General features: G+C 30.2%; 3 protein-coding genes across 3 annotated transcripts; 1 reads left to right on the top strand and 2 right to left on the bottom strand.

Annotated features, from left to right (window-relative positions):
* Window positions 1-1013: 1013 nt before the first annotated feature.
* Window positions 1014-11575, bottom strand: LOC126868485 (eIF-2-alpha kinase activator GCN1). The gene is made up of 13 exons (XM_050623984.1): window positions 11170-11575; window positions 10988-11090; window positions 10102-10297; window positions 9652-9991; window positions 5727-9537; window positions 4162-5647; window positions 3431-4067; window positions 2995-3339; window positions 2688-2881; window positions 2391-2602; window positions 1720-1973; window positions 1415-1636; window positions 1014-1321 (listed from the first exon to the last, which is right to left on the bottom strand). Exons 1-13 carry the CDS (start codon window positions 11182-11184, stop codon window positions 1193-1195), a joined length of 7944 nt encoding a protein of 2647 aa, XP_050479941.1. The 5' UTR covers window positions 11185-11575; the 3' UTR covers window positions 1014-1192.
* Window positions 11576-11783: 208 nt separating this feature from the next.
* On the top strand, window positions 11784-17021 carry LOC126868491 (inhibitor of nuclear factor kappa-B kinase subunit beta-like). The gene is made up of 13 exons (XM_050623990.1): window positions 11784-12391; window positions 12466-12665; window positions 12746-12904; window positions 12987-13204; window positions 13273-13377; window positions 13458-13593; window positions 13682-13870; window positions 13972-14183; window positions 14307-14591; window positions 15022-15165; window positions 15237-15557; window positions 15656-15734; window positions 16023-17021. The coding sequence occupies exons 1-12, from the start codon at window positions 12283-12285 to the stop codon at window positions 15717-15719; spliced, it is 2142 nt and encodes a 713-aa protein (XP_050479947.1). The 5' UTR covers window positions 11784-12282; the 3' UTR covers window positions 15720-15734; window positions 16023-17021.
* Window positions 16994-22858, bottom strand: LOC126868489 (translocation protein SEC63 homolog). Its single transcript, XM_050623987.1, has 12 exons — window positions 22374-22858; window positions 21578-21680; window positions 21381-21495; window positions 21183-21288; window positions 20801-21024; window positions 20551-20712; window positions 20086-20314; window positions 19803-19948; window positions 19560-19707; window positions 18936-19419; window positions 17435-17726; window positions 16994-17345 (listed from the first exon to the last, which is right to left on the bottom strand). The coding sequence occupies exons 1-12, from the start codon at window positions 22495-22497 to the stop codon at window positions 17205-17207; spliced, it is 2274 nt and encodes a 757-aa protein (XP_050479944.1). The 5' UTR covers window positions 22498-22858; the 3' UTR covers window positions 16994-17204.
* Window positions 22859-22966: the final 108 nt, after the last annotated feature.

The following is a 22966-nucleotide window of genomic DNA, read 5'->3' on the forward strand; positions in this document are numbered from 1 at the left end:
GTAAAATTTGATTCTTTCGGATATTTATTAAAATCCGTGCTACAAAAATACCGTCTAAAACTACACGTAAGCAATTTAACGGAGGAATTTTATTTCATTTTCTACCAAAGTAAAATATTCTAATACGCACAAATTGTAGATGAACGAAGGATGAACGTTTGATTTGATATTATAAAAATAAATGTTATACGAAGTCCCACATTTGTTCGCCATATTGTAACGTATCATAGGACGTATATACAGAATATGTATGTTCCCGAATTGTGGGTAATGTAATTAATGTAATCATAGACAAATCGAAAATTGTCGAAAATAGAATACATTAGAAGACGAAGACTTTCTACTGATAGATTTACAAGTATCGTGTCGTGTTACGGTACGGCTTAAGCCGGCTCAACAATTTCTATAAGTAATTCTAAAATATAGACTATATGCCGATTTATATAACTACAATACAGGACAGCAAAACACGCTTCTATGACAATAAAAGCGGGACACTGTTCAAATCCTCGATAGCAAGTAAACATTTTACTCGGTTTACCGACATTCAAATATTATATATATTCGTGGAAATATAAAATGGAAAAATTCGTGGAAAAAGAATGAAATAGCCATGCACTTCCGTTTAAAAACAATTTTTTAGCTTCTCGCACAAGTAAAATAATCTACTTTTAGTTATAACATTAACAGAACATAACAAAGTGTACAACATAACATAAATTAAGAAGGTAAAGCGTGAATCTATAACGCGATCAATATATAATTCGTATTTTAAATCATTTTCACTATTCTCCTGTTCAAATTCGATATATTTTATGTCACTTTCTATCGATTCATTTACAAATATGTATCCTGGAGACAAATACGATTCACTAATAATTAAAATATAAAGAAACGGATTAATAAATTGACAGTAGAAAACATTTTTCGTAGAAATATCTACAACATGTATGCGAATCGCTCGGTAAACAGGACACCTTAATTTAAGTAACTTGAATACCATCGAGTGACTGTTACGTTTTACTTTGTTTAATTGATTATCGAGATACAATATGGAACGAACTAACGTCTTTATAATGTAACTAGTACACGAACAGTAAATCATTTTATAAAAATCATTGGAGTAATTATTAATAATACGACTATAAAAATGGATGTAGAGCGCAATGAGCCCCGGAACATACAATATCTCTCACGTGAGTAATGTATCGTCCAATTCTTCTATTTTGCCTTCAGGCTGCGATAAAACTTTGCGCAACACTTTGCTGACTACATCTGACAATGATTCCCTTGCACCGGCATCCAAAAAGGCCATGCAACGCTGAAAAAATCAATTTACAAAATTATAAGTAATATATAAATACCCGAGATTTTCACTTCATAATTTTATACAATAAAGTTGATAGAAATATACCTGATGTTCTTCTTCCCCTTGCCTCAATCTAAGTACTGCTATAAGAGCAAGTTCACTGTTGGCTTTCACGTAACCATTTTTCTCTTTTGTTCCATTTACCAACATAGGTAAAAGCGATTTAAGTAATTCTGGTGACATCTTCTCAGGTGGTATGTTACGAGCCAAATGAATGCATACCTTAGCTAATAATTGTTTTACGTCGTTACTATTGTTATTCATTGACTAAAAGATAAATTACACAATAAATTATTTATATATAAAATTACAAACATAAATTTACATATAATTTGTTGAAATATTCTTACTCGCACGAAAGGAGATAAAATTTGTTGAGGTATGGGTTGTCGTTCGTTCATAAGATATTGAAACAGATAACCACAAGCTCGTACACCGTTCATGACTATTTGAACTCGATCTGCACTTAAATACGAAAGTATTACTGCACAAACACGATCTTTTTCTTTACTGTTGTAGATAGTTGTTGGAGATTCCTTTAATGCAACAAATAATGCTGCAGAACGTCCGTGTCTAAGCATCCAATCGACACTGGTATCACTACCTAAAATTAATTGAATAACTCAAATATTATATGTATTTTATAAAAAGGAATCTATGAAATGATAAACTACAACTTGAAGTGTGCGACAACCAGATGTTCGGTTCGAGCCGAGTCAGGTTCCGAAAACATCTCGGAACTCGAGAATGTTGGAATCCCCGAGAATTTCGACAAGACAAACGACGTTTCAGGAAGAGTTTGATAAAACTGGTTTAGAACCTGACCCGAGATCCCGAGAAAAATTTTCGTATTCCCGCATGCTTCTAACTGTAATTAACGCTAATTATGTATAATATTGTAGCATATGTCGTTTTCTATCGTCTTGAACAAAAGGATATTTCACATTTAAAATATTTATTTTCAATTGTAATTGAATATTCTAGAAATTCTATCATAATTCCAAATATAAAATAAACTTACATAATAGATCTTCGTTAAGAGCAATATTGAGTTGGTCTAGACTAAGCCATCGTATCAACGCCCCAAAACAACCGGCTACGGCGTTCCTTGTAACATCTTCTGGATGTCCAAGCATACTACTTAAAGTAACAAACACTTGTTTCTTCATTGGTTCTGTCATTTTGTCACCAGCAGGCGTAAGCACACCTCTTAAAGCTTGTAACATTGTTTCTCTAAATATAATGAATATGCATTGGTAAACCTCAATGATGCAAATATATAAATAATTTATGAAATATATTCAATCCTTTAGTTTACCTAATAGCTGGATCATCTCCAGTTTTAATGCCAGTATGAAGTTCTGTGAACAATGGGTCAACACGAGTATGAATTACAATGAGATTACTTAAAGCATAAGCAGCTTTTAATCTCACTTGTCTATTACTGTCATTCAATGCTCTCAAGAAAGTGGTTTGTAATTGTGGTAAAAATTGCTTTAACATTACTCCAACCTAATCAAAGCATTTTAGGTATTATTTACTTTTGCGTTATCTTATTATATCTTTATAGTATATCTTTATCTTAATATTGCTCATACATTATAGCTATTATTAGGTTACCCTACCTTGCCGAGCAAGATTGCAAGTGTTTCTAAAACTGCTGCTTTAACACTCCAATTAAAGCGATCGCCGAGAATACGAATTAATGGCCCTGTAATATGTACAACACTTGGTTGTAACGCTGAGGCGCTAGTTAATTTTATAACTTCTCCAAGTCCTTGAGCTGCTTGTTCTTTTGCTTCTGGTAAACCATTTAATATAGCTTCTCTGAATATCGGAAGAATGGGAGTAATTCCTTTCGGCAAACAAAATCCTGGCAATAATTCTTGTCCCTTTAAATCAGACACTGCAAACCGAACAGCTTGTCTAATATCTTGCACATGAGCAATTTGTTGATCAGATGCCAAAGTCTAAAAATAGAATTTAATATATTAATTTCAATAACATTAATTGAAAATTATATTTAAATAAAAAATTTGTATTACCATAACATAGCCTTACCTTAGTAACTGCTGTAAGAGCTTCCCAACTCATCTGTAGTACATCCTTATCGCTGTCTGTAAATAAGTGAATGAGACCTCGTAATAATTGTGGAACATATTGACTATAATCTGCACGTGTATCACGACAAAAGGCGCATAACAAGGTTGCAGCGCTTCGTCGTCTAGATGGATCGTTCGCTCTTGTAGCTTCCATGAGCTGATCCATGACTGTTCTAATACCAACTTCATCGGTAACAGATAGGATCACTGCTTGGCAATATTCTAATTCTTGAACTTCATTCGGTGTGCCCTGAGCACTAGAGAGAGCAGTTAATAGCGCTGGTAGAATTTTGTGAAGAAACCTTGTTAATGCTTCGCCTGCTACGCTAGCCAAGATTGATAATGCTTTTGTATTGACAGGGGGAGTTGTCAATTGAGGTACTAAATATGGTAAAACAACACGAGATTTGATTGCCATTACTTGGCGTAAACCATCTAAGGTATTCTCTGCTTCTGCTGGATCCGGTGAATTTAATTGCGTTAACATTGCTGGTAATATATCATCTAATGCTCTAACTCCTACAGTTGAATGCAAACCGTCAAAGGTTTTTGCTGCTGCCTGTCGAACTTCTGGTAATGGATCGCACAATGCTTTCCTACAATATAAAAATAATAGTCTTTCTAATTATCTGATCATTATTTCAAAATTTTTCAATAACATTCTTTACATATAAATATAAATATTTTTACCTCACTGTTGGAACTAAGCTGACTACAAAGGTTATCACCATGTCTTTATTTGTACTTGTCATAATTTCTGATAATCCAATACATACACCTTGACGTTGATCAGCCTGATCACTTTGTAAACCTTTCTCTAAAATAGGTATAATTTCTGGTAACACCCTTTCACCTAATTTTCTAACTAGATCTCCTAAAGTCCTCGCTGCCACCTGTCTTTTATCATTACTTGTACTAGCTAGACAGCCAAGTAATAAAGTAAACAATGTCGGTAATATTTCTCTTAAAGTTCTCGGTGTATTCGTTACAACAACTTTCCATACATGAAGAGCAGCTTGGCGTACCATCAATGCAACATCCGATCTACCCATGTATAATCCCGCTAAAACACGATTTCGCCTTTCAGCACCAAGTGCGTTAATAATGGCATAATGTGACTGTTCAGTTCCAAAATTATCATCTTCGCTTGCTGTTTCTGTTGACATCTTTCCCGAAACTCCAGAAATTCGATATAACAAATCACCAAGTAATTGAACCGATGAGTATCTAATACGCCAATTATCATCAAAGAGACTCTTTTCCAATTCTGGTAATAGCAACATAATAGCAGAATCAGCATAAAGATTAACGATACGTTGGCCCGCTCTAAGTGCTGTTTCACGAACGTATTCATTCTCATCAGCTAAAGCTTTCAAAATAGGATTAATAATTTGTCCAATATAGGGTGTAAATTCTGTAGTAAATGCACTTGGCATATAAATAAACATCATAATATAACCATCCTTAACATGAGGAGCTATGTCGGTTCTTTCGGCAGTACTAATAATTTCAGGCATAAGTTTGTGAAGTTTTTCAACACCTAATCCCCTCACAACTTCTGAAAGGCCTTGTGCAGCACCTGATCGATCAACGCTACTTGTTTCAGATGTAAGCGTTTGCATTAACCAAGGAAGTAAATCTTCAAAGCTAGATTCACCCATTCCTCGTACCATAGCACCTAATGCTCTTGCAGATACACTTCGTACTTCTGGTACAGGATCTAATAAACTCGTTTTTAAGCCAGGGATGATTGTTGGCAAATATGGAGTTAAATCTTTTTGATCGGTTAAAGAATACATATTTCCAATAATTTGGGCAGCCATTTTTCTTGTTTCTGTTGAACGATCCAAAAATGCTCGTTGTACTACAGGCATAATAAGAGCTAATGATGGAGCATCGATAAAATGTACGAACTGAGTATCTAAAAGAGTTTGAAGACAAGTAGCTGTTTTATGAGAAGGATCTTGTAAGGCTTTCAATAAAACTGGTACAATAGCTTGAATCTCTGGATTACGAATTACACTTCCAATAACTTTAAGAGCTTCTGCACCAGCCTCTTGAACTTTTGTATGTGAATCACTAAGTACTTCGATTAGCTTTGGAACTATACTTGGCAAACAACTACTAAGCTGTTTTGGTGCACAATACGCCATTGCACCTAATAACTCAACAGATCCTTAAAAACGCAAACAAAATTATGTAATATCTAGAACATGATTATTAATTTAAATAACATTAATATTTAAATTATTTACCAGTTTTAGTCCTCCAAGAATCTTCTTCTAATGCTGCTAATAAACTAGGTAAAACAAGCTTTACCCCATGTGCAGATAATTTACTCATAACTACACGAGCTGTATCATCGGTAGCAGCTCTGACATATTGACTTGAATCTCCAAAGCACAGCAACAAATGTGGTAATACGTGAACGATGTATGGTTCAAATAACCTACCAAGCATTGTACATAACATTTCGAAAGCAAATAACGCTCCTTCCCGATGCCTATAGTTTTTCTTATCCTGAATGGCATTAGTTAATGTGGTCATAATATCAAGTTGTTTTAATGCTAGTATCCCCATACCCTTGATTATACCTGCTAAACCGTAAGCCGCACCTTTACGTTCCCCATATTTGTCTGATTTTAACAATTGGTCCATTAATTTGTCCACAATCTTTGGTGCATCTTCCTTAATAGAAGGTACAAGATGTGGTAAACAATTGGCTACTGCTTCCTGCACTTGTTGCGATGGTGTGGAAAGAGCCGCGATTAAACGCATAACTATTGGTTTAATACGTGAATCATCTTTGTCCAAGTGTCTTGCTAGTGACCCCATAAGAATAACTACAGATTGTTTGATTGAATCGAAACTGCCAATTTTTGGCGCTTTATCCATAAAGTCTTCAAAAACCGGTAATAAAGAAGTTATATTTGCTTTTCCATGAAGATCAACAACAGCTACAGCAGCAGTTAACATTTCTGTTCGAACAGTTTGATTTCTATCTCCTAAACCAGTAGAGACGAAAAATTGCACAAGTTTAAGTACTGTATCAGCACTGAGAAGAGCTGCCATTTGAGCCAATGCAAGTGCTACACCTCGTCTTGGACCCCAAGTATCAATCGGCTGTTCAACCACGCGTCCAAAATCATTCAACTTTGGTGGAATCATGGCTAACTTTTCTTGATACAGCTGTAGTAATTTGTCCAAAATTTCTGGTACTAGGTGGGGAACATCAGTTAAACACTGCGCCAAAGCACAAGCAGCTGCTTGCTGTATAGGTTCTACAGGATGTGTAATGTCTTGGATCAGTTCATCAGAAAGTATGTCTGTATGCATTACTAAATCTGCAGCATTCCATAACTCATTAGCAAGAATTTTATTCTCATCGCAAACATCGAACTTAGCAATCCATATTTTCCTAACAAGATGAGATAGTTGGTCAGCATCCTCTTTCTGAGATGGAAAAGCTTGTTTCACGACTGTTAATGCTCTTAATGCTGCATCTCTTATTGTAGATAAAGAATTTTGTAATGCACCAATTAAAGAATCTATATCTTCACTAGTTGCTATTGCAGTACCTGGTTGACCGCTACCGGATTGAGCAACATCTAGCAATGTTGCAACTGCATGTGATTGTACTCTTCCACTTGTGATTTCCATTAATTCTATTAATAGATCAAACATATGTTTACGCGGAAGCAATTGGGGATGTCTCATATCTTTAAAATCAGAAGAACTTCCTCTTTGTTTAGCATGTTCTTGTATTATCTGTAATCCTTGAACAATCATATTATCGTCCTTATAAGATAATAAGGTCTTTTTTATAAATGGAAAGACATAGCAAAAGGTCGGAGCTGTAAACAACTTCTTTTGTTTTATTGTTGTTGTGTGTAAAAGATTTAAAGTTCTCTTTACCGCTGTATCAAGATTTTCCTCTTCCCAAGCTTGATTCAGATCACATTGTGGTTGTAATTGTCGTAACGTAACATGTGCTACTAAATCACTAAGAACTGGATTATTTATTTTCACAATCCTCTTTAATCGGATATAAAGATCACACATTGCAGGAGCAGCTAATGGTGATCTTAAGTTTTTCAAAATCGGAAGTAGAAAATCTTTTAAATAAAAAGACAATTCTTGTCCATTTCCACGCATAGAACATATAATTAGAGATACAGCATTATTTATTCTATGTTTCAGTTCTGTCAATCTTTTACGGATTGCATTTTCTTTTGCCATTTGTGCCTTAAGGATTTCTTCTTGTTTGGGTGTTAATTTAGGTTCCTTTATTTTTCCTTCTTTCTTTCGTTTTTCATATAATTCTCGCCTAAGTTGCAATTCTTCTTGCTGTTCTTTAAACGAATACACCTTACTCTCTCTTTTCATGTTCATTGAATTAAGAATATCATTTTCATCGCTTGTTGGTAATACGCTTTTGTCATATAATTCCCCCTCTGGAGTGAGGTAAGTAAAGTATTCGTCTTTAGTGACTTTTAAGACCTCTGGATCATCAAGCTTATTTGTAATGTTTGACACTATTGCAGGTAGTATGATGTCTGGTATAATTGATATCACTTTTGTCAACGCATTTTCATAACTAGCAACAGGCTTATAATTTTGCACAAGTATTTTTTTAATTTCATGATTAAATGAACATAAAAAATTTTTTGGAACAAGATTAAAATTCTTTGCAACTTTGAACCATAAGTTTGGCATTGCTTTATAGATTGCAGGATGATGAGATGGTATTAATGCATCTCTTGTCATTTGCATAGCAGGTAATTCAAACAAAAAAGAACCTGAACAAATAGCAAGTAATCCATCTGCAAGACATCTGCCAGTTGTCTCGCAACTAGAAGAATCTTCTTTATTTTCTTTATCATGTTCAGACTTGATTTTTACATTTTCTAAGAATTTATTATATTCCATTAATAGTTCTTGTGCAGGATCATATGTACTCAAGCCAGTTAAAACTTTTTTAATTAATGGAAAACAACGTTTCCTTATTTTATATTTGGGGGCTGTTGCACATGCCACAATTGCTCTATGTACACCGTTTAAAGCTTTTTCATTTAATCTATCTCCGAATTCAGTAATTAGTCTTTCACAAAGCAGCATGAGGTGATATAATATATCATCTCCACAAGCTGACAAAAATTTTTCTGAAAAGAATATTTGCTCGTCAATAGCATTCCATAATACAGTTTGTTTGTCATTCTCCACTTGATTAGCAAGAACAAATTTCAATAACAAATAAGAAGCCACTAAACCCTCTGTAACTGCAGCTGGCTGTGCAGATTGTTGCATAGCTCTTATTATTGCTTGTACGAGTAATGGAGTTATTGCTGCAGAATAAGAAGCTACTGGAGTAGAAAAGAAGAGTTTAATATAAGCAGTACGCACTGCCGCAGTTGAAGTTTTAGCATTCATGCCCTTTTTAAATGCATCTATTACACATTTTGGAACATTATTTGTAAATTTATTGGACCACAAGGCCATCATTTCAAGAGCATAAATTAAAGTTTTCTCATGAACCTCAGTTTCAAGAACTTTGATAAAATGTTCACAAGCTGTTTCAGCTAATTTTTCAACGCTACTTCCTGAAGCTGCATTGTAACTAAGATTGCCAGCACCTTGTAAGACGGAAATTTTATGAGTTGCAACTGTAAGTTTTCCTTCTGATCCATGAAATACAGCAAATACGGATGACAATAAATTTTCCAAAGCAATATTATCTGAACATTGAAGAGCAAGTCTACGACAAGCTCCTACAGCTTCATCTCTAACTAAATCTTCCTTTGAATGCAAATTGGCAAATAATCCTTTACTTATATCTTGACTATACTGACTTAAATCGAGACTTAAACCACTTAGAATATATCCAACCGATTCAATGATAATTTCTGGATTTCTTAACATAGCTTTTTGCAAAGCCGGTAATAGTTGACTTTTAAACTCGTCATGAGATATTCTACGGAGAAGAGGTATAGCATTATGAACAACATATAGATCTGGTTTTTTCTTACAACTAATAGTTAGTTTTATGAAAGCATCTATGGTGTTTGTCTGAAAAGAAAAACAAATATTTATTTGATAATATTTACTACAAAGAATAAAAGATATTACTGATATAAAAACAGATTTTTCAACACAAAAATATATTATCAAATATAAATTTACCTTCAGTTTCACCACTAATTCACTTTTCTTTGCATTAACTAAATACTTAGTGAGTAAACTAGCAAGAACAATTACACCGTTTCCAACTTCCAATTTTGTTAGTGTCTCTAAATACACAATATCAATATCTTTAACACTCAACCATTGATGCGCTAATAAAACATATACTTTCTGCGTCAATTTTTTATCCATGGATGCCAAAGCTGCTGCACTCAAATTTGCTTGTGCTTCAATGAGTTTTGGTAATTCCGGATTGATGTCTGAATTGCTTTTGTTTCCGTGTAGAACAATTAATGTTGACCACTTTAATGCAAGATACGCCGTTAAAGCTGTATTCAGACTACAAAATAACATTTTGTTAGTAACTTATGAACATTGATACATAGTTCAAAATATAAATTTTTTTTTTTAAATATATGCATTTGGAGAACTATGTATGTAATTACGTACGTAGGAACTACATTTTTATGCCATGTAGCTTGTTCTATGACAACATTTGTCATATGCTTTATTGAAGGTGCTGGTTGCTTTCTCAACAATTCTTCGATTAAATTTTTCACGTAAGATTGGGAAGTAGTATCCTTATATCGATGTAAAGTAAGAGATACGGTTTTGCAAATTCCATTAACAATTTTCTCATTGATGCCTATAAATATAGAAATTTAATAAATGTTATATATTGACATATTATGAGTATTCCTTCAACCATTTGTAATATGAATTTATACAACTACTTATAAGCAGAATTTTATTTTATACATTTTCCTCTTATATAAATTATAAAAATAAATATCTTACACATAATTATAATGTAATAGTATACATATATTTTGCATCGTCTTATAATATAAAAATTAAAATAATGTAATTATTTATTTATTTTTATAGTGAGATTAATAAAGGATAATTTTATACTTATTTTATACAACATAACATTATATATAAAAATATATAATACTAGATACATATGACTGAGATACATTAATTACTATATATAATTTTACATATCTCATGTAATTGAATAAATATTAAATCTACATCAACATATTAATATTTAGGATGTGTATTGAAAGTAGGAAAAAATTGAAAGATTAAGAATTATAAATGCGAATTATATATATATTGTAAATATTATAATAAAAAAAAATAAGTAGTAATATACATTCAGTCTTGTATATTATTTAAATTCTAATATTCAATATTATCTTTCTCTCTATATTAATTTCAAAATATATTTATAGGATACAATATAATTTCCTTTCTCTATGAACAGATATTTTCGATCTAAAAAGTTATACATTTTTATCAAAAGTTTATTCGCATTTTCGTTTCTTACCAGGATTTGACAATACATTGACGACATTTTGTAGAATCTCTCGCCGCTCGTTTTTACTGGCGGTTTGAACTCGGTTTGGCAAATCTTTTAATGCTTTCGTTAACTGTAACAAAATCAAATTTAAGTAGTTATTAATTACAAGACAATAATACAGTTTCTGAACTTCCACGTGACAGACTCACCTCGACATCCGCCATATTTCTTCAAAAACCGGACTGCCCAAAGCGCCACCCTCCATTGGATTAAACAGCATCCAAAATAAATTGTATACATACGTACTATTGAAAATTGTTATCCTTTTGAATTATATATCTCATTCAATTAAATATATATTTCAGATATATGTACATTTCAAGTACATATTTCGTTTTAAAAAATTGTCAGTACATCGCGGAAAAAAATTTGTTTTCACAATTTTGTGTAAATGTGTGTGTGCGCGCACGCGCGCGCGCGCCTGTGGATGTTAATCCTATATTTTATCAAAATTGGTTCATATTATTTAAATAGTATGTTTTCATAAGTTAAAGTTTTTTATTTTGTATATAACAAAGTAGGATCCATACACTTTAAAATTTGGGAAAGTGCAAGGTATAGTACCCACTACACCTACATATTTCAGGTACTTGCTAAGCAAATATAACTGTCGTGTGTGTGTGTGTGTGTGTGTGTGTGTCTGTGCGCGCGCGTGTGTGTGTGTTTGTAAACAAGCTTTTTGTTTAATATCAAATTTTAAGATATCCTAAAAGGATATAATACTTATTAGCATTATATTGCTTTTAAATATCGGCAATATTAAACGTTAAACAGTATTGTACAGACGCATGCTTACTAATTAATCAATTAAGTTGTTAATAACACCTATGAAGCATTAATAATTGTTTAATCGAATTTGTTAAAATTTGATCAAAGTATACTATTATCAGGGAGGAAATCTATTACTATCATATTAGAATTTGAATTTTCATGTAAATTATTATAAAATTTCATCTATTTTCTAATAGTATAACGTATGGCGATAATTGATAAGATAAATTGCTGTTTTATAGAATTTGTAACGCAAATTTTTATGTTGGCAGTATGTATTAACCTGTCATATATGTCGGATGTTTAAAAAATTAATATATTATAAATATGATCGTTGTATAGCCGTGATAATTGGTAACAATTATACAACTGATGTATGTATATGCCCAAAGGGAAAAAGAGCTAACAGTATTTTTTTATATTTTAATCTGAATCTTTTCAAAAAATTTCAATATCTATAATTTAAATAATGTTTAGGCAAAGCATTTAATATGACTGCTACACCAGCATTTATTGAAGGTTGGAGCCTAGACAAAGTTTTGGGTTCTGGAGGATTTGGTATCGTCGAACTTTGGATACATAAAAGTGGTGAAAAGCTTGGTATGTTTTTTTATTCTTTAACAAAGAAAATAAATCAATAAGATTTAATATTTAATATTTTATGAAAACTCTAGCAATTAAAATATGCAAACGGGAGGTTGCACAATTAAAAGAAACACAACGAAAAAGATGGATTAATGAGGTACAGATAATGAAACGTTTAAAGCATCCAAATATTGTTAAAGGGTTAAATTTACCATTTAAACATCCTGACGATAAAGTAGATTTACCTTTATTATGTATGGAATTTTGTAGGAAAGGCGATCTGAGAAAGGTAAATATCAATATATAACTTATCTCTCAATCAATGAAACGATAGTTGTATTTATATTAGCAATGTTTGTTAAATTGCAGGTTCTAAGGAAAGTGGAAAATTGTTGTGGTGTTAGTGAAAAAGAAGCAATTAGTGTAATGAAAGATATTTCTTCTGCGATTGAATACTTACATTCCAATAACATTACTCATCGTGATCTGAAACCTGAAAATATAGTTTTACAAGATGAATGTAACATCGTAAGCAATATTGTATTAAATGTAGATTTTATTCAATATATTACAAATGATATTAATAACATATACATAAAATATATTTTAGATTTCATATAAATTAATAGATTTAGGATACGCAAAAGAACTTGGAGAGGATAGTACATCTGGATCTATAGTAGGTACATTAAATTATATAGCTCCAGAACTATTATGGAAACAAACATATAGTTGTTCTGTAGACTATTGGAGTTTAGGCATTCTTTTTTATGAACTTGTTACTGGAACAAGACCATTTTTACCTAAAATGCAACATACTATGTCGTGGTATGCTATATAATTATGAAAAGTTTATAATAAAAATTTAAACATTGGTTAACTTATATATTTTTTAGGATGCAACATATTAGAAATAAAAGATATGATGATATCTGTGCTTTCAAATCAAAAGGGAAGGTAGTTTTTGGTCAAGATATTACTGGCCCTACAAACTTATCAAAGTAACAACTATAACATTGTTTGATAAAATGAAAAATAATAAAATATTAATTTTATTTAAACTGGTTATATCTTTTATTAGAAATCTTCGAAATAAATTAATAGAATGGTTTAAGGTTGTGTTACAATGGGATCCAAAGAAAAGAGGGAAACAATATGAAAGTGGAATATCGAAGCTTGTGGTATTTGAATTACTGCATTCTATTTTATCAAAGCAGGTATTTTAATGTAACATTTTTCATACATTGGTATTTGAAAAATTTACATAATTATTTAAAATATAAATAACATTTTAACTTTTTTCAGATAGTTCATGTATTTGTTGCATCGATGTATAAAATTAATACATATGAAATAGATAGCACTACTAAGATTACAGATTTACAATATATGATTGAAAAGGATATTGATATACCAATAAACCAACAAACTTTAACAGATTATTTTGGTAAAATTCTTATTGAAAATCAAACACCACTTTTATCACAAATTCAGGTATGATGATATAATGCTTTGTATTTTTTTATGTTAGTATGCAATATATAAATTTGTTTTATATAGTATTATTTTGATTTAAACTATCAATTTCCCTGTAGAATACAGATTTATTTGTCTTTAAAAATGAGAGTCCTTTAATAGAGACCATCCCTATACCAGTAATCCCTATGGAAATTCGAAATATAATAGAATTGCCAAAAGGTCTGTTGGATTTTGAAACATTACAAGATTATTACAGAGTAACAATATTTTTTATCAGGCAACAAATAAATTTGTTTCAATTGTATATTTTTGCCTTAACTATAAAATTGTAAGTATTTTATATATACTTTTATATATTAGTTTGTAATCTATCCGCAGATTCATCTATGAAATTAGTAGTGGTTTATTATAGAATTTTACTTATATACATATATACTGTATAATATTTCAGAGATTTGGTAATCGAAAAACTTGATACATTTAATAAAAATATGACAAATACATTAACAAATATAAATGATCTTCTAAGTGAACTAGCTATAGTTCGTATTAAATGGGAAGGAGAAACTATAAATAAGAAGAAATTGACAGCTTTGGAAATTAATTGTAAAAAAGTTGCTAAACTTGTTAAGGCTGCTAATCAAATAAAATTAAAATTTGATCCATTGATAGTAGAAAGCAGTAGATTAAGCAATGAAGTAAAATCTATTGATTGTATTAAAGATATGTTTGAAATGTGAGTAAAGGACAATGTTAAAAATGAATTTTGATACTAATTGAGAAAAATTCTTTTATAGTATGATTGTGCGCAAAAGAATAAGAAGTGTAGTAGTAGTTATTTTTCCTACAAACATTGGAAATGTTATAATAAATGCGGTTAAATACAAGGATACATATATGACTGTGATTATAATTTATTTAACAGCAACTTATCGATCTCACTTTCATAATAATAAATAAATCATCATTAATAATTCATTGGCAACAAGCAATTCTTTTGTAATACATTACTAATACTCTGAACGATCAAAGACAAATAATTGTTTATTTTACAGATGATAAAACTTTTTGAACAAAATTTTTTCTTTCCGATTTGTATCAAAATCCACCGCCTATTTTTAATATTGTCCTTTACTTTTTTACTATCATATTTGAATTTTAAACAGATATAATAAAATCGAAAAAATCTATGAATTGCATAAAGATGAATATTCTCATAAATATGCAAGACCAACAGAAATAGCAAAATTAATTTTTGAATTCTTGAAAGTACAAGGAGCAGAGTTTCACAATATTTCTGAAATTATAAAGTATGTATATGGCCAATATATTGTATATTAAACTATAATTGATGTATCTTACGTTGATATAATATTTTCAGACAAATGGCGAAATTGGAATCAGAACTCCGAACATTGGAAATGATTTTTGACTCAGTTATTGCTATGAAGACAGTGTACTGTGAAGAACTTCAAAATATAACACAACATCTCACTTCCAATGTGTTCGATATTTCTAATAAAAAATATTTAAGTCTATCTACCTCTACAAATAAAGCTACAAACGTTTTATTACACGATAGTACGGAAATATCAAATGAATTTGACAGTAATCAATTTCTAAATATATCTAGTATGAAACATAAGGAAAAGCTAAACACAGAAAATGATGTGATATATGATAACTTAGTAATACGTTACACGTATGTTTCATATTATGAATTACTATCTAAGAAATAAGTACATATATAAGTGTATATAAAATGAAAGTATAAAATATTTTTATCTTTTATTTCGCCAGGTTGGATAATCTTTTGATAGAAATGCAAAAAAGATACATGGAACTGCTTAGCTTGGAATTATAAACACAAATATAGAATGTATGTATTACATTGTATTCGATTTTCAAAACTTTATTTTTCTATCTCTCAGCAATATTTCATTATTTTTAGATTAAAGATATTTCTCTTTGTCAAATTTAATATTAATTTATAAGACAATAATTCTATAAAATATATCTTTTAGGAACTTATTTAATTATTTATGGTTGCAGTATATTGTAGTGATCTTGATGCTCTTGGAATATAATGTCGCACGCCCCATTTAATATTAGCATTTTTGTCTGTTTTGATATATGTATAAATGGGACCATTTGTTATATTTTTCAGTCTCATTTTCCATCCAACATTACTTGATGATGTTAAATGATCTGTAAAAGATTATGTATCAGTATGAAAGGTGTTGAAGATATTCTACTAGGGGAATACCAAAATTTTATTTTATGTGCTGATCCAAAATTAACTATGAAGACACAAAATGTATGATAGTAATATATAAGCATGTACACATGTATATGTGCGGTGAAATTAAATAGTTCAGCATCAAGATAAGAATACATGATAATGAAGCTTTTCTATAAAGTGCCTATGATGTGCAAAATTATTTGATCTTTTCAAGATGTCTTACAGCTGTTCTTACATATTGTACATTTTATGTGAAATCTGCACTATACGTTTATGGTTAGTGTATTATGTACATTAATGATTAATATATATTATATGTACGTGCGTGTATATATCCTTGCTTTATATATTTTAAGTAATGTTGTAAAATTATTTTAGAGATAGGATTTATAAATATTATTTATAATTTGGTTTTATAAATGTGTTTTAAATGTTATTTAACGTACCTATTTTAAAAATTACACACAGGATCAAGTATATAAAAATAGTTTTTAATATCTGTAACAGAATTAATCCTTTATATATATATATATGCCATGATTATTTGTAATTAAACTATACTCACAATCCAGATGTTTAAAATTTTAACATCCATTGTAATCAACACAACAGTAAGATACTGAGTATTTTATAACAAAACAGTACCAGCAGCTCTTATACTTTAAACTTAACAAAAACTTACACGGTTGAATGAATAAGTAAGAGATATGTTTTTATCACACTTTCACTTATAGAGAAATTAGTATTTTAAATTTTTATTAATTCATTTTTCTAAACCTTACATACTAAGATGTAATAATTAAAATACCAGGCGAAAAATAATACTATTATATTTTAAAACGTGTTTTATTAAAAAAACTGTATATACATCCTAAACTGAGGATTAAACAACGATGTTAAAATAAATATGATTTTCATTTACTATTACTTTCTCTTCACTGAAAAACCTTACACACTATACTATTTTTCTAGATTGTCCACGTACATTAACAATTATGCAATTTCACATATAAAAGTTCATTGTACATTAACTTGACAAGTAAAAAAAGAGGAAAAATGCGAACTTTTTTAATATCTATTTATCAAATCTTCCGCGAGAAACAGATATTATTCATTGTCACTGATATCTTCGTCAGTTGTATACTCGGAATGTTCATCAGCTGCATCTACATCTTCCGCAGTTTCTTCGTCTGAAATATCCCATTGAGGATGTTCCGTGGGTACTTCTGGTGCCTCTTTCACATCCAACTGTAAACAAATATTTTTGTAATAATCATAAAGTAACAATAATACTGAAATTTTCGTTTACGTAATATAAACAAAATTTCATTACATACCTTAATATCTTGAGCTTGATCAAAGCCAAGATAAGAATCACTACGTAAACATACAGTAAACGTATAAACACCTGGCCACCGGGGCGCTGTAAATTTCAACTGAACTTCTTCAAAATGTGCTAACGACGTAACATAAATAGGAGTTGTCAGTAAAGTTTGACTCTTGCGATCACAGATGTAAACCCACCAATATTCCTGTTTCACATCAGGAAAGAGTGGACAATGAACTTCATGTGATATATTGCTTCTTCCTTCTAAAACTTTCTCTCTCTTTGAAATTCTTTGCTGAAATCTGTTTATAAAAACATTAATACGTAAATACGAGAGATCGTTATTATGTGTACGGGCTGGGGCAGTAATCATAGTACAACCAGATAGGTGGTGATACTATGTGAAAAAATAAAAACTGAAAGATTTAACAAGTATACCTAAATCTTTTCAATTCGGCTATTTTTTGAGAATAAATAATCCACAGGTGTTTAAACTACATTTGAAAATAAGTATAAAATTTAGAATAAAATCTTTTTATGAGATACTTCATTTTCAAGAAAAATAAGTTTGAAAATGTATCATGTGCTTGTGTTTATCAGACCAATTCGTAATTAAACATGTTTAAACTTTATTTTCTTGAAAACGAGGCTTTAAGCTAATAAAAAAATTTTATTTTACATTTTTTACTTATCCTCGCATGTATAATAACTTCTTGTTGGTTGTTTACCCATACCTAGTCGGTACTTAGCCAAGTTAAAGAGTATTTGGTAAATTTTTATGCTTGGTTTTCTCAGAAACGAGGCATTATATGAAACAATTTTATTCTATATTTTCGACATATTTTTTCACGTAGAATCACTCTCTGCTCGGTTGTACTACGATTACCGCCCCACCCTGTATGCAAAGCGTTCTGCTTGAATGTAAACAGTAGAATATCTCACAAGGGATTAAAGTTATTAAAAAATTGCTTTTAGAAGAGTTGTTTATTTTAAAGGGGCGCATCATATCGTGCAAATTATTTTTTTACGGATCTGGTAATGGGGGAGATTTTAAGCTCAATTTCATTTTTTAAAATAGTGCCATATATTTTTTATACTTTTTAAATACTCTTCGTGTCTTTTCTCGTCTTTCATATGACGGATTAAAGTTAAAATATCCGCTAAACTAATAATTTCCTGATATGAATAGGTTAATACTTTTTTTATAGGAAATATGAAGATCGATCAGTTAGTCTGTTAAAAAATATATGGTGGAAAAGGAGGAAAAAAAAATTAGAAGAACAGAAAAAAAGAAAAAAAGAAAAGAGAAGAAAAAGAAAAAAGAGTTGACCCTAAAATATCTCTCACTACTGGATTTGTAACAGAATAATTTGCACCATCTGACGCTTATCATTGAATCAAAGAACTTTTGTACAAGTCATTTTCTGATAACTTTAAGCCCTCGTGAGATATTCTATTGTTCTCAGTTAAACGAAACACTCTGTATATTAAATTATTATGAAATATTTTACCTCTCCCATTCTGTGTCATCATCATCTATGGACACATCTTTTTTTTCATGACCATCTTCATCATTACTTCTGTCACTATCAACATCGCTGTCACTGACATCAGATAATTTATCTTTGGAAGACTCTTTTTCTACCTTATCTTCTTTCTTTTTCGCATTAGGAGTATTCATTTGTTGAGCATTATTGCTAGACTGAAATTGTGTCTGAGCATTCTTTGTGGAAGCAAACTTTTTACTAGTACCTTTCTTGTGGGACTTCTTTTGACCCTTTCTTTGCCTAAGCCATGCTGGCCTTTTAACAGATTGGTTTTGTTCTTCTGATACTTCATCAGGAGCTTCATTGTTTATTTTACTGTCATCAATCATGGTTTGTTCCTTAATAGAATCATCTCCAAATAAATGTTTCATATCTTTACGGGTTAATGATACTGTTACAGTCACAATAGCACCAGCAGTATAAACAGTTGGATTTTCATCGTCAATTACTGTAAGATATATTTTACTTTAAAAAGTATTTAAACATAACTACAAACTATGTACATACAAGTATAGAAATTATTAAATATTAATAATATAATATTAAAATATTATAATTAAATATTAAATAATATTAAATAATTTTTACCTTCAGACCGTACTTTAAATTCTATATATGGCATATTTCCAAGAACTTTCATTACATCCTCATATTGGCTATCTGATAAATGTCTAAGAGTCAGTCTTCTTTCTTCTCCTTTTAATTGTGCGAATTGTTGAAGACTTTTGATTTGATGCTAAACCAATTATAAGTCTAGTTAAATTTCTAATTATAATATATAATGAAATGTAGGTTATTCTAAAGGTTAGATTAAAGTATTCTGAATGATACCTTTTTTGGTAAGAAACATTTCAGATTATCTTCTGTTATATGTGGTAATTGTAGAAGAGGATTTTTAAATTCCCAGAAGCCTTGTACTATCATTGCACACAATTTCATACAATTTTCTACAGTTTTTATAGTTGGTAAACGTGGAACTGCAGATAAAAGAAAACATTCATCAGATTACCAGTGTTTAAATATGTATTGCTACTATAAAATTTTTTCGTTTGTATGTATTTAGGAAAACGTAGGACAGGTTGGGAAACCTACAATTTATAGCATACATATATACCTCTTCTAGCATAAGCTAATAGAATCACTCGATTAACACAAGTTACCATTTCTTGAATCAAATATGGACATTTTTTTACTATATATTGTCTATCTTTTTCTAATGTTTCTGGATTTAATAGTATACGAAATAAATGTGCATGAATTAGAGCTCTAGCTTTAACTGAATATGAGTCACATAATGGTGTTGCCTTGTTTTTTGCACCTAGATCTGGTAGCTGCTTAATAAGCTGAAAATGAAACAAATACAAAATCTAGAATTACCTTAAGCTATTAATTTCTTCAGATAAAGAAATTTTCAATTTCAAAGTAAACAATAAGAGCCATACACCACTTGTTTTACATCTAGTACAAAATTGTATTAAACCTGACATAAAAAGAATTGTACATTACAATAAAATGTATTCTATATATATTCATTATAATTATAATAGTAAAAACCATTAAAATATAGTGCACATCTTACCAAACGAACTTCTTCACTGTCTGTATATCTCTCGACTATCTCTGCATTTCGTTTCTTATGAAATTCGAATGAAGCAGCAAGAATCATAATAACTCTTTTTAATGACATTGAAGGATATTTAATAAAAAAGATATAATATAATTGAGTGGTTGCCAACAATACCTAAAAACCAATAATATATTAAGAATTATTAATATTCAATTTTTACTAATATTTGATTATATGTATATTGTAACATAGATGTATTTACTTGGTCACCAGTATAACGAATGCTTTTATACCACCACATCCCAACAGCCGTTGGTAAAACAAACATGAAGACCATAGAATAGAATCCTAAAACCCAAACTGAATTTTTTTTTTCGACTATCCAAGAAGGTAAAGCAATTCCAAAACTCATTGCTCCTGGACCATCTGGATTTCCATACTTTTCCCAATTCTTTCGTGCTTCTTCATCCGTTAGGGCTTGATATGCTATTAATTCATGTGGAAAAAAATATCTTCGTTTCAACAACAATTTAAATTATCATGAACAGTTATTATTATTTCTATAATATTTTATTTTATTACACACGCACGCATGCGCGCTCGGATGCACACACACACCCACTCTATTTTATGTTTATTCTAACCTTTGGTTAACCTCATAAAAGCTTTTTCATTCCCAGTTTCTTTATCAGGATGAAGAATTAAAGATAATTTGCGATATGCTTTTTTAATGTCACTTTGAGATGAGCTCTATAAATAATAATAATATCATAAATGTTAAGTAGATATAGATGTATAGTAAATAAAATTGATACTTTTTAAATTGAATTAATTGTACGTACAGAGGAAACGCCAAGTATTTCAAATGGATCAAAATTAGCCATTTCATAATCGAATTGTGATACCTTATATGTCAAAAAGATAAGGACTACCCATCCAAGAATGATAAGAAATTTGCTACAACAATATAGCAACATTTTAAACGTCTAAACTTTATATACAATTAAAATATATATATTTGATATGAAAACATAGTTACTCAAATAATGCTTTGGTTTCTTTCCAAGGTTTATTAAGTCGTAGGATAATTTTCTTCTTTTTACATCCATCGCATTGACACTCTTTTGCTTCTTGATCAGGATCTATTTATAAATAATAATAATAATTATATGTATCATTCACCTTATTATTACCAATAGTACGTAGTTAATTATATGAAAAACACGAAAAAGATTAAATTTTCCATAATACCGAGTTTTAAAATTATTAAGAAAAGAATGTTTATAAAATTTTATATAATTAAAATTTATTTGAAACATAGTAATTTGTTTAAAATCGTTAGAGAATAAAAACAGTGTTTATTTGTGCATGTTCTGTGTATTATGAATTACAATAATTTACTGATATAATATTTTATTTAAATATTGCCTAATTTAAAAAATCTATCTTAAAAACGTAAAACCGATGGAATATCTTAAATCATATATATGTACATATATATATAAGATACTTTTTTATAGGAATACATTATTAAACTTTGAGCGCAAAATCGGAATATTAATAAACCTTAAATGTTTTACTAAAAGTGATCAAATATTATATAGCGTACTCTTAAATATTATTGAGAACATTAGAAAATTAGCAACGTGATATTCATAATTAACAACTCATTAATCCCTTGCCACAACATTATGAAGTGAATGTGATAATGAAAAGAGTAAATGTAAAACATGGTGAAATTACATAACTCGGTTGTAAGTACGTATAAACATAGAACGTTATCGTAATATCACTTATTTTCTATGTTAATCTAAATAGATTCGTCTAGAGCTAACCTTGTTTGGGGCGACGTGGCCAAAAATAATATGTCACAGGTATTTGAAGGAGGGCCGAGAATGATAGTAGAAAGTAGAAAAATGTCCCACCACTTTCGTCGTATTGAAATTTTTGGCCGCTCATAGCTCATTAAATTACAATCTTTAAGTATATGGTTTAAGTACATTCATTACTAAACTCCACTTTGAATTCACGGTATCATTCAGTATATACAGTACAGTTACAGAGTTGCGTCGTCAAGACTGCCAACTCAGCACCGAATGCTATTAGTTTAGGTCTGATGTGCAATTGGCGCTGTCGATTATGTTTATATAGAACTAAGAAGAAGAATGAAAAATACGTCAAAAATCACAATGATTAAGTCTGTTAACAAACGATACGTCGCCCCCACTGTAAAGTTACAATTACAGACTACTCTACTGTGTTTAAGTGAACTTAGAATACGCCATTGCATGATAATACGGTAGTTTTGTAATTCTGTTGCATCCTGATCGTGAACAACGTCACTAATGCCAACGTCATACAACTATTAACTGTAAACAAGTTCTGAATCGAGATCAAAATCGATAGATATATCGACTGCATAAATATA

The sequence above is a fragment of the Bombus huntii genome, chromosome 8 (genome assembly GCF_024542735.1).
Source record: "Bombus huntii isolate Logan2020A chromosome 8, iyBomHunt1.1, whole genome shotgun sequence".
Classification (NCBI taxonomy): domain Eukaryota; kingdom Metazoa; phylum Arthropoda; class Insecta; order Hymenoptera; family Apidae; genus Bombus; species Bombus huntii.